This window comes from Metopolophium dirhodum, chromosome 6 (assembly GCF_019925205.1).
Source record: "Metopolophium dirhodum isolate CAU chromosome 6, ASM1992520v1, whole genome shotgun sequence".
Taxonomy (NCBI): domain Eukaryota; kingdom Metazoa; phylum Arthropoda; class Insecta; order Hemiptera; family Aphididae; genus Metopolophium; species Metopolophium dirhodum.
The window spans coordinates 5619434-5631859 of NC_083565.1; the positions used below are offsets into that span (position 1 = coordinate 5619434).

The 12426-nt window shown below is 28.7% G+C and overlaps 1 protein-coding gene across 3 annotated transcripts in view; it reads right to left on the reverse strand.

The window, feature by feature from the left end:
* LOC132946180 (prolactin-releasing peptide receptor-like) overlaps positions 1–12426 on the reverse strand; it is a 223072-nt gene that overhangs the window by 15600 nt on the left and 195046 nt on the right. For all 3 annotated transcript variants that reach the window (XM_061016039.1, XM_061016041.1, XM_061016040.1), the window contains one exon: positions 7162–7307. In XM_061016039.1, the coding sequence (XP_060872022.1) occupies positions 7173–7307 (135 nt within the window). In that variant the 3' untranslated portion in view covers positions 7162–7172. The remainder of the gene's footprint in view (positions 1–7161; positions 7308–12426) is intronic.

Consider the following 12426-nt stretch of genomic DNA (forward strand, 5'->3'; position numbering starts at 1 on the left):
CTATATAATAATATATAGGTGTAATATTATTTCATATGTGCCACGTACGTCCGAAAATCGATCGATACAAGCACTGAGATTCAATTTGAGTAGGTAACGTAACTGTATTTATTTAAGTATGCGTTAGTGAGCATACCAATTTACTATGGATCTCGCACTTAGCTATAAATAATAAGTTTCCAATTAAAACTGTCGTCGATATTATGATGATCATACGAGTTTGTTGTCTGTTGTATACCATGCGAGTATGTTATAATCGGATTATATATTATGATGCTAGTATAATGTATGTTAACTTCGTCGACTGACCTAATTGCACTCTTGATTGTGCGATTTTCAATCAAGGTCCATGCGTGTTTTACCGATCGTCTGCATACTATAATAATATAATATTCTATTATATGGAAACGCTATTATATAATACTGTTTTCACCACGTTGCAGCTATTGTCAAAATTATGTGTACACAGTTAATTTACTAGAACCCGTCAAAATACAATTTGTACGTCTGCATTGAACGTGTAAAATCGATAAACGTGGTAATTAATTTTTTTTTCCAAATAATTTTGAGAGAAAATTTCAATTTAATCACTACGGTTCTATCATCAAAGAATAATCAAGCAAAAATTGATATTTTATAATAAATTATAGTTTTTGTTAAAACTAATTTCCTCTCTTCTATGTTTTTAAAAATGTTATTATTGTTTGTTTTAATCCTATTCACTTTAAACATAAAAATATGTTACCACAAAAATGATATTTTATCAAAAGTGTTTTTTTTAGATTAAACGGTTGTCACTTTGTTAGTCATTATATTTTTAATTTTTTTTAGTCACAAAGCAATTTTGCAAATGAAGGATTTAGAATAATATCCATCACGGATGTTTTAAACAAAGAAAAACAAGTGCCAAAAGTGTACGTATACTATGTATAATCATATTATAATTTCATTATAACGTACTATTGAAATTGAGCTTTTTTTTTGGCATGGTAAAATGGCATGGAATAGTACGGCGTGTCGGACATGGAGGTATAGAATAAAATAAAATAAATATTTTAATTTGAATTTAAAATAATTTTGAAACTTGCCTTCTGTTTTGAATTAGGTATTCTTTTGTTTTACAAAATATAGGCATCCGTAATAATTACATCAATAAAAGACAATTCTTTCAGACTAGGTATATGAGGTAACGCAGTAATAATGTGATTGATAAATGATAATATAAAACATTTATCAAATATTGTGATTGTAAATATTTATTATATTCTTATCATCATTGACAAAATAAATGGATTCAATGAAAAAAAAAACATGCGATTGAAACAACCATAAATTTAAAATTATTGCAATTTAAACATTATAACCTACCTATGTCAATATCAATATAATGATAAATAATGAAGTATTCCTTGCAAGGAAGGCAATAATTTGACTAATATCTCAAATCACGTTTTGTTTGCTTACAGTCATTTTCAGATATTATATAAAATTTACAATACAATATTATCTAGGTTGTAAATAATGAAATAGAGTACTATAATAACTCGCAATAATAATATCATGAGTCCAATAGTCCATAGTCATATTGTGTATTCCGATTACAACATTTACAATGACATATTATGCATTGACTGCTGCCTCAACCAAAATGTTCAATCACCATAAAATTACGCGATGGTAAATTTATACATTTATAATGTTATATTAAAATATTGTGGTGTGAAATATAGCAATGGCTTACAAAATACGATTTGGTCACATTAATTTATTGATTTTCAAAATATATAGTAAATAATAAAGTATAGTAGTCACTTTCTTTAATGTACATACCATGTACGTTTCGTTTTACATCAAAATCATTTCCGAAGGTACATTTATTATTTATCTGCTCTCTTATTCAATCGTGTATAAAAGTCCCTGTGGTCTCCTTTTATGCCAAAATCTCACGCGATACCATAATATTATGTGTGATATCGTAAGGGATTTATGTATAAGTTTTTTCCACACGTCGCTTGAGTACCGAATTCGAATTACGACGATGGGTTAGTAGCCTGAAGGAACAATGTGTGGAGAATTTTTAAGTAATGGTTATATTACAATAATAATAGTAACAATATGGCGGTGGGGTTTTTTTTTTAGTTTGAATATTATTCTGAATTTTCCATCGCATCTTCCAACGACGGATATTATAATATCCGTAAGTACATAATGCATGTACATGTTATCCACCTTATGATTACAGGAGATTAGATTTTTGATTGTTTCGTTTGATAAGCTCCAGGTAAATGGGAAATGGGTTTATTTCGTCGTGAAATATTTTGCACGTAATTTTGTGCCGAGCAAAAAAATCATAAATTTGCATCCGGAATGAAATTAATTTGCACATCATGGGTCTAATTACGGTCGATAGATATTACGTATACGCAAATGCATGCTATCACTTTGCAATGCTATTCGTACATCCAGGTAGGTATCGTCTGAGAGCCACCTACACGTAGCTGTAGTGAAATTGCCTATACAACACGCCGCCGGTCATCGGATATAAATAATAACAAAAATAACAACTATTGTTTTCTAAACATAAAAACTTACATTATAATTCAATTTCACGTGCGCGTGTTAGACTCTAATAAGAATATATGTATTATATAATAAAAAAAAAAGTAGTTGTAATCAAATTTATAAGTATAAAAAATAATCAAAAATACTAATAAAAAATTCTAGGTGCTACTAAACGTGTTTGTTTTAGGACCATATACCTATCGCTTATTATATTTTATGATTTATGTCTTACTTGAGCCAAACATTGGATCATTTTTTTATTTATTATTATAAATAATTTTTTTTTTTGGAAAATACGTAGCTTATAAGTTGGAATAATAAATAAAAACGATTGATTTATCTATAATACACATTACACATGTGAAATGGTGATGGTGAGTTGTTGGAACGAAGCACAGTCCCGAAATGAAACTCCTTGGATTTTAGAGTAATCACGTTACTATATTCTAATAATGTATGATATTATATAGGTATATTTATAAAACAAGGACAGAGGTGTTAGTTCCAGCTGACAATAGGTGGCCAACACGAATGATAGTCCCGAGTTAGTCTACCAATACAATTATTACGAGGTAAATTACTTTTTGAAACTAGAGTTCCGTAAAAGAAGACAAATATCGAAACATTGTGTGTTTGGTTTGAACTATATGGGGAACCTCCTCACGCTGCCATCTCTACAATGAACGTCGTACGCCAAGATGTTCCCCGACCGCTTAATATCACGTTTTAGAGATGTGCTTTAGCCCCCTAGTCGTCATTATAAGCTCGATTACTTTTTAAAAACTAAAATGGCATTTATTTATTTATGATAAAATAATTGTAAGTTTAAAACAACCTATGTTACGTCTATTTATTTTTGGCCTCATTCACGTGACCCAATATGTATACCTATATAAATCTAATTGTGTGTCGAATAACCGGTTCTCGTCGGTCAGACAAGTCACTGACTTTACTTAATTTCTAGAATTTTTTTACTGGCAATTGTAATATTATACCACAACAAAAACACTCAGCCAAATTCCGTATAGAAAAAACGCTAAGTATAACTATTAACAACTATAGATATAATTTATGTTAAAATAGTCTGCTAAGTAATTTAACTTAGCGTGGTGATTTTCAAACACTTGATAAGTAATACACTAGTAATTCACCAGCCCCCACCCCACCCGAAAATAAAAGTATGTGTGTGTTGATAATTATTATTATTAATTATACTGTCGGGAATACGGACTTAGCATTTCTAAAGCCTCCTCGAAATTAAATATTATGTACGTCACTGGTGTGGTCGGTCATCCGTAAGTATAAGTGTTGGTTGTTGCCTATTGCAGTGTATAGTCGGAAGTAGATAAAGTGTTGGTTGTGGAGATGACCCATTACACATTATACAGATATAACTATTCGTCCACATATGAATTATTATAATAAGTAATTTTGTCTGAAAGCTGAATCAAGTATCTACTATATATACTACTGTATTCAATTCAAAATGATTTTCCCAGACTCCTAATTTAATGACGTATAATATGATATTCTATAGTATTACCACAAGAGAAAAAGACCTACATTTGTGTGTGTTTGAAAAGAAAATTTTTCCGAATAAGTTATAATTTATCAACACGCAAAATAAATCATTTGGTAGAAAGTTTTAAGTTTTACCACGTGAACGGTCTACAAATAAAATGACTTTATTCTGAAAAATGTATATCAGTTTACTATATTGACGTTCGCAGTAATCACAACTTAATCCACGCTTAAGACACGACGTCGTGTTCTATGGACTCTGGATTTCTTTCAATATCGTTTTTGTAATCTGAAATTATGCAACATCTATAACTATATAATATAATATTCTATCAGATTCAGAAGTTAAAATATGGTTTTTATTGAAACGGTGGAAAAAAAACATAATATTATTATAATAGGTAGGTAGTAAAAAGTAAAATTAGATAATTTTTCGAATAACAAAGTAGACATTTTTTTTTCTAAAGTATTACGTTAATAAAGTTAGATGTAAAATCTTAAGAAAAATATGCGTCCGAAATATTTAAATGTCCGACATCCGTTAATTATGAATTTATGCTCTATACAGTATATCTATTAAATTTTGAAAAGCTGTGTCTTACGCTCTTACAACAACGATACTCACAATTTTATTCTTATATGATATCCATTTAAACATAATTTATTATGCGTATAAATATGTAAAGGTTTTATACTCTCGTGATACTCGCACGTAAACATTTTATCTTACGATGTGCCAAAAATAGTAATTCATACTTTTGGTTTTGTGGCTTGGCGCGGTGCTTACACGTGTTTGCTTATCTATCGTAACAACCGTAACAACACCTTACCGTACCAACCTTACCAACTATAGATCATAATTCCCTACAATAGCTAATGGCCATAGCCGCCGGGCTTAAGTTCAATAAAATAAAAAAAAAATACTTTTGGTTTAGGAAGAAAACCCATAATTTAATACTGAACAACACATACACTGCGTGAATTTTCGAACTTGTTACAGTAAACAATTGTGTGGCATATTCTATGTCTCAGTTGAAAATATAAAGTGATGCATTTAAATACAATGCAATTTAAATCTTAGACATTGAAAAAAAAATCGTAGACACCATGTAAACATAATATAAAATTAATTTCAAACGTTGTGTTGAAAAAAAAAATATATCTTTATACATATAGGTATAACGTTATATATTTGAAAAAAGTGTGCAAAATAAACGTTATAAAAATTTAGTTAAGAAAAAAAGTATACCTAAAAAAATAAATAATAATATACGCATTTTAGACAGTCTCCCGGTCTTAACTCTCCGTTATGTATATATATTTTTATTGGTAACCGATTTTAGAGACGGCGTTATTTTCGTGTATAAAGCAAAATAAATAGGTATACTTCAATATTTTTTATTAAAAAAAAAAATGTAATATTTATTTTTTATTACGATTTTACGTAAAATAATGTGTTTATCTTAACATTTAGATTGATGTTGAGCGTAAGATAGACATAATGATATACAGCTAGTATACAGCTACTATATGAACGAAAAGTAAAATAATAAAAAATAAAGTTATTCTGTATTGTGTGTGTTAATGTTGGTTTCGGTTCATTTAAATTTTCTGTTACACAAAACGTGGATGCAAGTAATAATAACATAATATAAATAGAAACACGGATTATTATTAAGAACGCGTTCTGTATTATTAAAGGAATACGCTGAATTTTAACAGTTTAGATTTGATCCGAGGATTTGGATCGCGAAGAATAATAGCTACGGGAACCATTTTTCAAGCAATACTGGTTATGACAGGACATCCAACGTTTCTTAGACCCATAATAACTCTCAGAAAACTCAAACAATAGGGGAAAAAAATAAAGACTTAATAGAAATTAATTATCCGTTCCCTAACGTGACCCCAGTTTAATCACAATAGTTGTATTAGATGAATTATCATTAACACATAATAGTTGTTTTAGATGAATTATCATTAACACATAATACAACTTAAAACGAATAATAAATTGCCAAAATAAAATTGTTTCCACTATTTCCGTGAAATTAACTATTAAAATATGTATTGTAATGAAACTTCTCAGTAGTTATATAATTTAATCGTAGAAGTTTCGAATTGGATATCGATTTCATTTAAATCTCCGTAATAGGTACACAATTATTTATGCGAAACGGGACACTTTTTAAGGGAATTGGAAGTACCAATTTTTTTTTTTTTATTAATCATTTGATTTATTCGTTTTGGTTTATTTGCCATTCCAACGTTATAATATTTTCTAATTAAGTAAAATAATTATAAATGATTTCTCTGTTTTTTAAAATTATGTCACAATAGTTCATAATTTATTTTGCGTTTGGTTGTTTCAACTTGAATAGTAATATTTTTTATGATGGTTTTTTTTAATCCTGTTAGTAAATTATCATAGCCAAACAGTCGTGGCATGTATAATCGAGGTAACCATACGAGGCCCATTGTTACAACCCTAAAGAATTAAAACGAAAAACGTTAACGCAATTATTGTTATGACTATAATTATAATTAAGTATAATTCATTATTTTAAGTGTTTACAGTAGATAATACTCAATATAATAAATTCTAAGTGCATACAATTTTAGCATTTACCTAGTTCAAATTTATTTAATATATTTTCTTTAAATTTAATTACTAACAATTTCGATGTGTCATTAATATTTGGGCCTTGTACTGCAAGAAGTATATTTCGATGATTATAATATATTATATACAGTTATATTCAAATATGTTTCAAGTAGAACACATTAAACTAAAGTAACTTCTCTGGTATATAATATAATTACTAAATGAAATCATCTGCTTCCGAAAATTCCGTACCTAACCATTAATTCATCATCCGGAGACTCGAAGTTCGTAGTGGTTGTTTATTTGACATAATTATTTAGAATAGTATTACACTATACTCGGAAATGAATATAATAATAACAAAAGTTTTGTATTGTATATAAAATTAATCATACGAAACCAGTATAGCATCTCTGTGACTCATATACTGTGGTACAGTATAAAGATAATAATACTAAATATCTGTAACTTACCATTGAGATGTTTACACTTCGGTTTTAATGGAGTTTTGTTGTAAATTACTAGAACGACCAGTAATACCGTCCTCACGCGTGTACGCAACCAACATCACTTCGACTGCATCCTGATTGTCATCTTGGTCGCCCATCATCAATCCGTCCTAAGTAAGAACAAATAAAATATGTCAATACATCTTTATAATAACCATTCAACTATACAATTGCGTATACATTAACAGATTTATCGTATTTTATACCCTGTCTTTAATATTTACGAGAAAGTCATTATAATAATATATCGTTCCATTTAATTGTCCAACGCCACGCCGCGTAGTGCTAATGTCAGAATTTGCTCTTTTTAAAACTGATGCTCAATATTATAAATTTATAAATCGTACAACAGATAGAATAAAATGTAATAAAACTGACTGAAACATTTTTATTTATACTCTATACATAAATACATTTTTATGGAAACATAAATCTCTATGAAAATGTGTTGTACACTATAATATTTGAATTTATTGCAATTAAATATTCATAATTAGCTTTTCAATAAATAATTTCGCAAAGCTAAAACCTAAAATACGGTTTATGTGATAAAAATATTTACTGTTATAGAATTATATTAACATTTTTTCGTACGAGATGAAAGTAGAAAAATAAAATATACATTTTGAAACAAAAATACAATATTTATATTAACTATAATGGTTTTTTCTGGAATAAAGCAATTCAATTTGACAAATTTACTACCATTTTTTACTCAGTATGTGTTTTTTCTCGTTGGTAAAAATCCTAACCTTTTTTGACATATTATTTATACGCGAAATCACATGATAAAAGGGATACATTTGTTAGGTCGGATTCCATTCATTTTATTAATAGAACTGATCTATGACAGGAAAATAAATCAATAATCTACATAATATTATCATTAATTTTGAAATTTCGAAGAATTTTAGGTTTTCTACGACGCCGTAATATTTAGTACGTTAATAATGACAGTCAAAATTAATGAATCGAACAGAGTTTAATGAGCGTCATCATTGATGAAATAAATCATCTTAATTTCACCCTTTATAATGTGTATTATAATATTTTCAAAATATAACAGCAGGGTGTAAAAGAAGCAAAAAGAAAAAAAAAAGGTATTTACAAACTCAGATCGGAAATTAGCGTGCAACGAATGAGAGGAAAACATTAAACATATTAATACAGACACGTATAATAATATACTTAGGAACACTACACTGAACAAATCCATAGAAAATCTGAGAGTATCCGATGACGACCTTAATTTCCGGTACGCGCTCCATCGAAACGATGCGGCCCGATTTGGACGAATAATAAATTAAACCAAATGCATAATATAGCCATGCGTCGTTATACTTATTAATAATTATTGTGTATTATAATATTATATACGGTATAAGTGTAATATTAGTGTTATACATAATAATAAATAACGGCACTAATCCGTCGGCCCCGCGGGATGACGGATGGGTAATCCGTAATGTTTGATACTTTATAACGGTAATAATAATAATAATAATAATAATAAAAATAAATCGTAGGTCGTATAAATACTAAAACACTATAACGGTTATTTATACAGGTGATTAGGAACGGTTTAGTCGTCAATTATTGTGAAACGTTAATCTTTCATTTTGTATACAGCAAGCAGCTGGCATCGATGATCGATGATGAGTCACGTCATTGTTTGTCGCGAATTCTAATTGTGTTTACTATATTTACGTATGCGTGTTAGTGTGTGTGTGTGTGTGTGTGTTTGTGGATGTGCAAAGTATAATATATATATGCATTATACATATTTTACAAAATTGTATACAATATTATTTGATCATCGAACTATCAAAAATTCGTAAAAGTAACGAGAATAAATATATAAATAAGAAGAACAAGGAGAACCTTCATTACAAGAATAGGTACACTATTTAAATAATAATAATATTATTATTGTTATATTTTTTGATGGGCTGAGCATGTAATGAGATTTGGTCGGGGGAAATTGTATTTGTTTTTGTTTTTTTTTAAATAAGATTTGATTGTGTTATTGTTTTCTATAATACACACATCATAATTCGTAATATTATTGGGGGCTGGGGGAGTTCCTCGAGTGCATCTAGAAATTTCCCTTATTAAATGTACCCTTATTTAAATTAATTTAGTGGAATAATAGGCATCAGCCGAGTGTGTCGCTCCAAAAAAGGGTAATATTTTTGAAGTCCCAGTTCATTTTTCATTTGAACTATCATAGTAGATTTTCGGACCTGTAACTTTAAAGTTTTTAATCCAATTAGTTAATCATAAATATGTATCTACGCTGTACAGCTGTGGACTGAGCATGCAATCAGGCTATTCAGTTATTAATTTGTAGATAACACTGAGGACACAATCATGCTTTTAAAAACGTAAAATTAAAAACGGGACGCATTCGGAATATTCCAATCTATATTAAAACAAATAGAACCTCTGATGTTATGTAACATAACCTATGTATGTCTACTTTTATTTCGTAATATATTTTTTTTGTTTAAAAAAAAAAACGAAAAATTTAGTTCAATCGAACCTTTTGATGCAGTGTATTTGCTTCTCCTTTCGGGGAAAAATAATATTATTATTTACCAGTGGCATGGCGAACTAAAAATTTCCAGAGGCAAGTTACAAATATCACAAAATACTAAATATCACTTAATGCATAATAATGTATTAATATAATATAAAAAATTATATTTCAGATCATTATTGACTACCTATTAAGAATATTATATTACATTTACTAGGGATCCACTGGATACCACCCTCTATTTAAGAAAAATCTCAGAGGCCATGGCTCTGAAATTACTGTTTGCCACGCCACTGTTATATACTGTTGTTATGTTTAATATCGTTTTACATCCAGGTTACGATTATTTTTTTTTTAATTATTTTAATATTCAGATTACTTTTTGGCATTCAATTAAACGGATACTTCAAAGTTTCAGCTGAATTAAATAATATATAATTACGGTATTTACCGCCGCTGTTTCGGTTTAAAGTATTTAATATTTTAATCATGTATACATATTACATATACATGTTGTATGTTTTAATCGTTAATATAGAAAATGTCAATTTATTTTTAATCATTCTCCATTTATATTCTACCCAAAAAAATTACTGGATTCGAGTATGCAAACGTTAATTCCTGGCATTATTATGTTCTAAACTTTTAAAGCAATAATCGGTATTTTTTTTTCTCGGCAGATGGGCATTAGTTGCAGTTATTATCATTTAAAATGTATTCATAGTCTCATGAATTGGATTGTTTATCAACCATATTGATTTGATTTTCTTAAAAACTCAAACATATTCATGTCGGATTAAAACATTGGTCTTTCCACCATCATTGTGAATAGTTGTCTTATCGTGTTTTCGGCATTCAGTAATAGTTCGTTTTACTATATGCAATGTTGTACAATTAACTAGTAGACTAGAATTTGCTTAAAAAAATTGTATAACGTATTATCTATTATACCCGCACAGTTATACTGTGATAGCACAAAAACTGCAAACCAATATAAAGATTTTATGAACTATGCATATGTACCTATATTATGTATTTTACGGGGTTTATGGGTGCCCCATTAAATTTTTATCCTTCAGATCTTCCTAATACAGCCTAAACATGGAGTATTTGCCGCTTGGCATAGATATATTGGTACATAGATTCGAGTATGCAACTAATATGACTTCTAGAATAACACTTAATATTAAAGGCATCGGTGTATAATTTTAACTATGAGCCAGTGAGCGTGGCAGGTAAATAATAATTATTTCGTTGTTTGCCTAAACAATAGGTATAATATTTACCATATCATCATTACACTGCATTGTAGTATTTGGTATTGAGCAAACTCTAGTCGAGTTCATTGCTATACGAGTCTAACGACGATAATAGTATAATATATTGATATAATATATATTAATTATATGACGATAGGCATGGGTTATTATTCGTACTATATGTATAGAAACCTATATACATATTTAGTATACAAAACATAATCAGTGAAAATTCATCCAAAATCACCGTTATCAATAGGTACCAGCTATTGTTAACGGGGGGGGTTTTTTTTTAATTAACGGTACTACGGCAGTTTTTTTAAATATTTTTTTATTTATAATATTATTAAAAATATATTACGATGAATGCCATAAAACACAACCCACACAACTGTAAACGTGCGATAAAGAGCATTTTTCCTACTCCAGGACTCGGCATTATTCAGAGAGGTAAAAATTTTTATAGCGAGTGCAGGTTATGTATTTCAAGTGCTAATATTTAGATACTATATAAGCCCGAACATTACAATATTATATACTTGTACAAATATCTCATATTTAAATGCTTGTATAGATTATAGAAATACATAATATGAATTTATATTAGGAAAGTCAAATTTACCATAGTCCCACGGTATGGAATAAAATGTTACTCATAATATACAAGACTTAATTTTTGAGAGTGTATAACACGGGAATTTTTTTCAAAATAATAAATCCGATTTCGTATACCTGAAAATATAATATTTTAATCCGTTCCCGATAACCCCCATCACAGTTTTTTTTTTGTTTTTATAGGTACACGTCATTGTATAACCAACGTATTATTATTATGCACGAAATATTTGTAAAATATGATAATGCTCTGTACAGGAACGTTATTATTATACTTGTACGTTTATAATAGTGATATTATAATAAAACGGTCAAAACAAAATGATTTCGTGATTAATACATCGTATAGTGCGTTGCAGGGCACAATTTGAGTTATTTATATTATAATCTCCAAAAATAATTGAACAATTAGTTTAAACGATTAACGGGTTAAACCCAATGCGCTCAACGGTAAAGTTATCGATCGATTAAAAGTAGAATAGTATCCTATTCTATATTATATAGTATGTTTTTATCCGTCCAATCATACACAACAGCCGTATAACACCTACCTATGTATACACTATACAGTGTCATTTAATTAATGTTTGAAATTTTAAATACAAATAATAATTTGTGTTTAAAATTTCAATTATTGAATATATTACGTTGTGGGTAGAATAATATGATTTGTGGTTTGAACCAAACATGATTTATTTCAAGCGTCTCTTACACGTGACGTAATCTCAAAAATGAAACATAGTCAGGGTTTGCACGTTTGACTGAGTAAAAAAAATGTACATGTAAATATTTCGTACAATGGCGATATACAAGCGA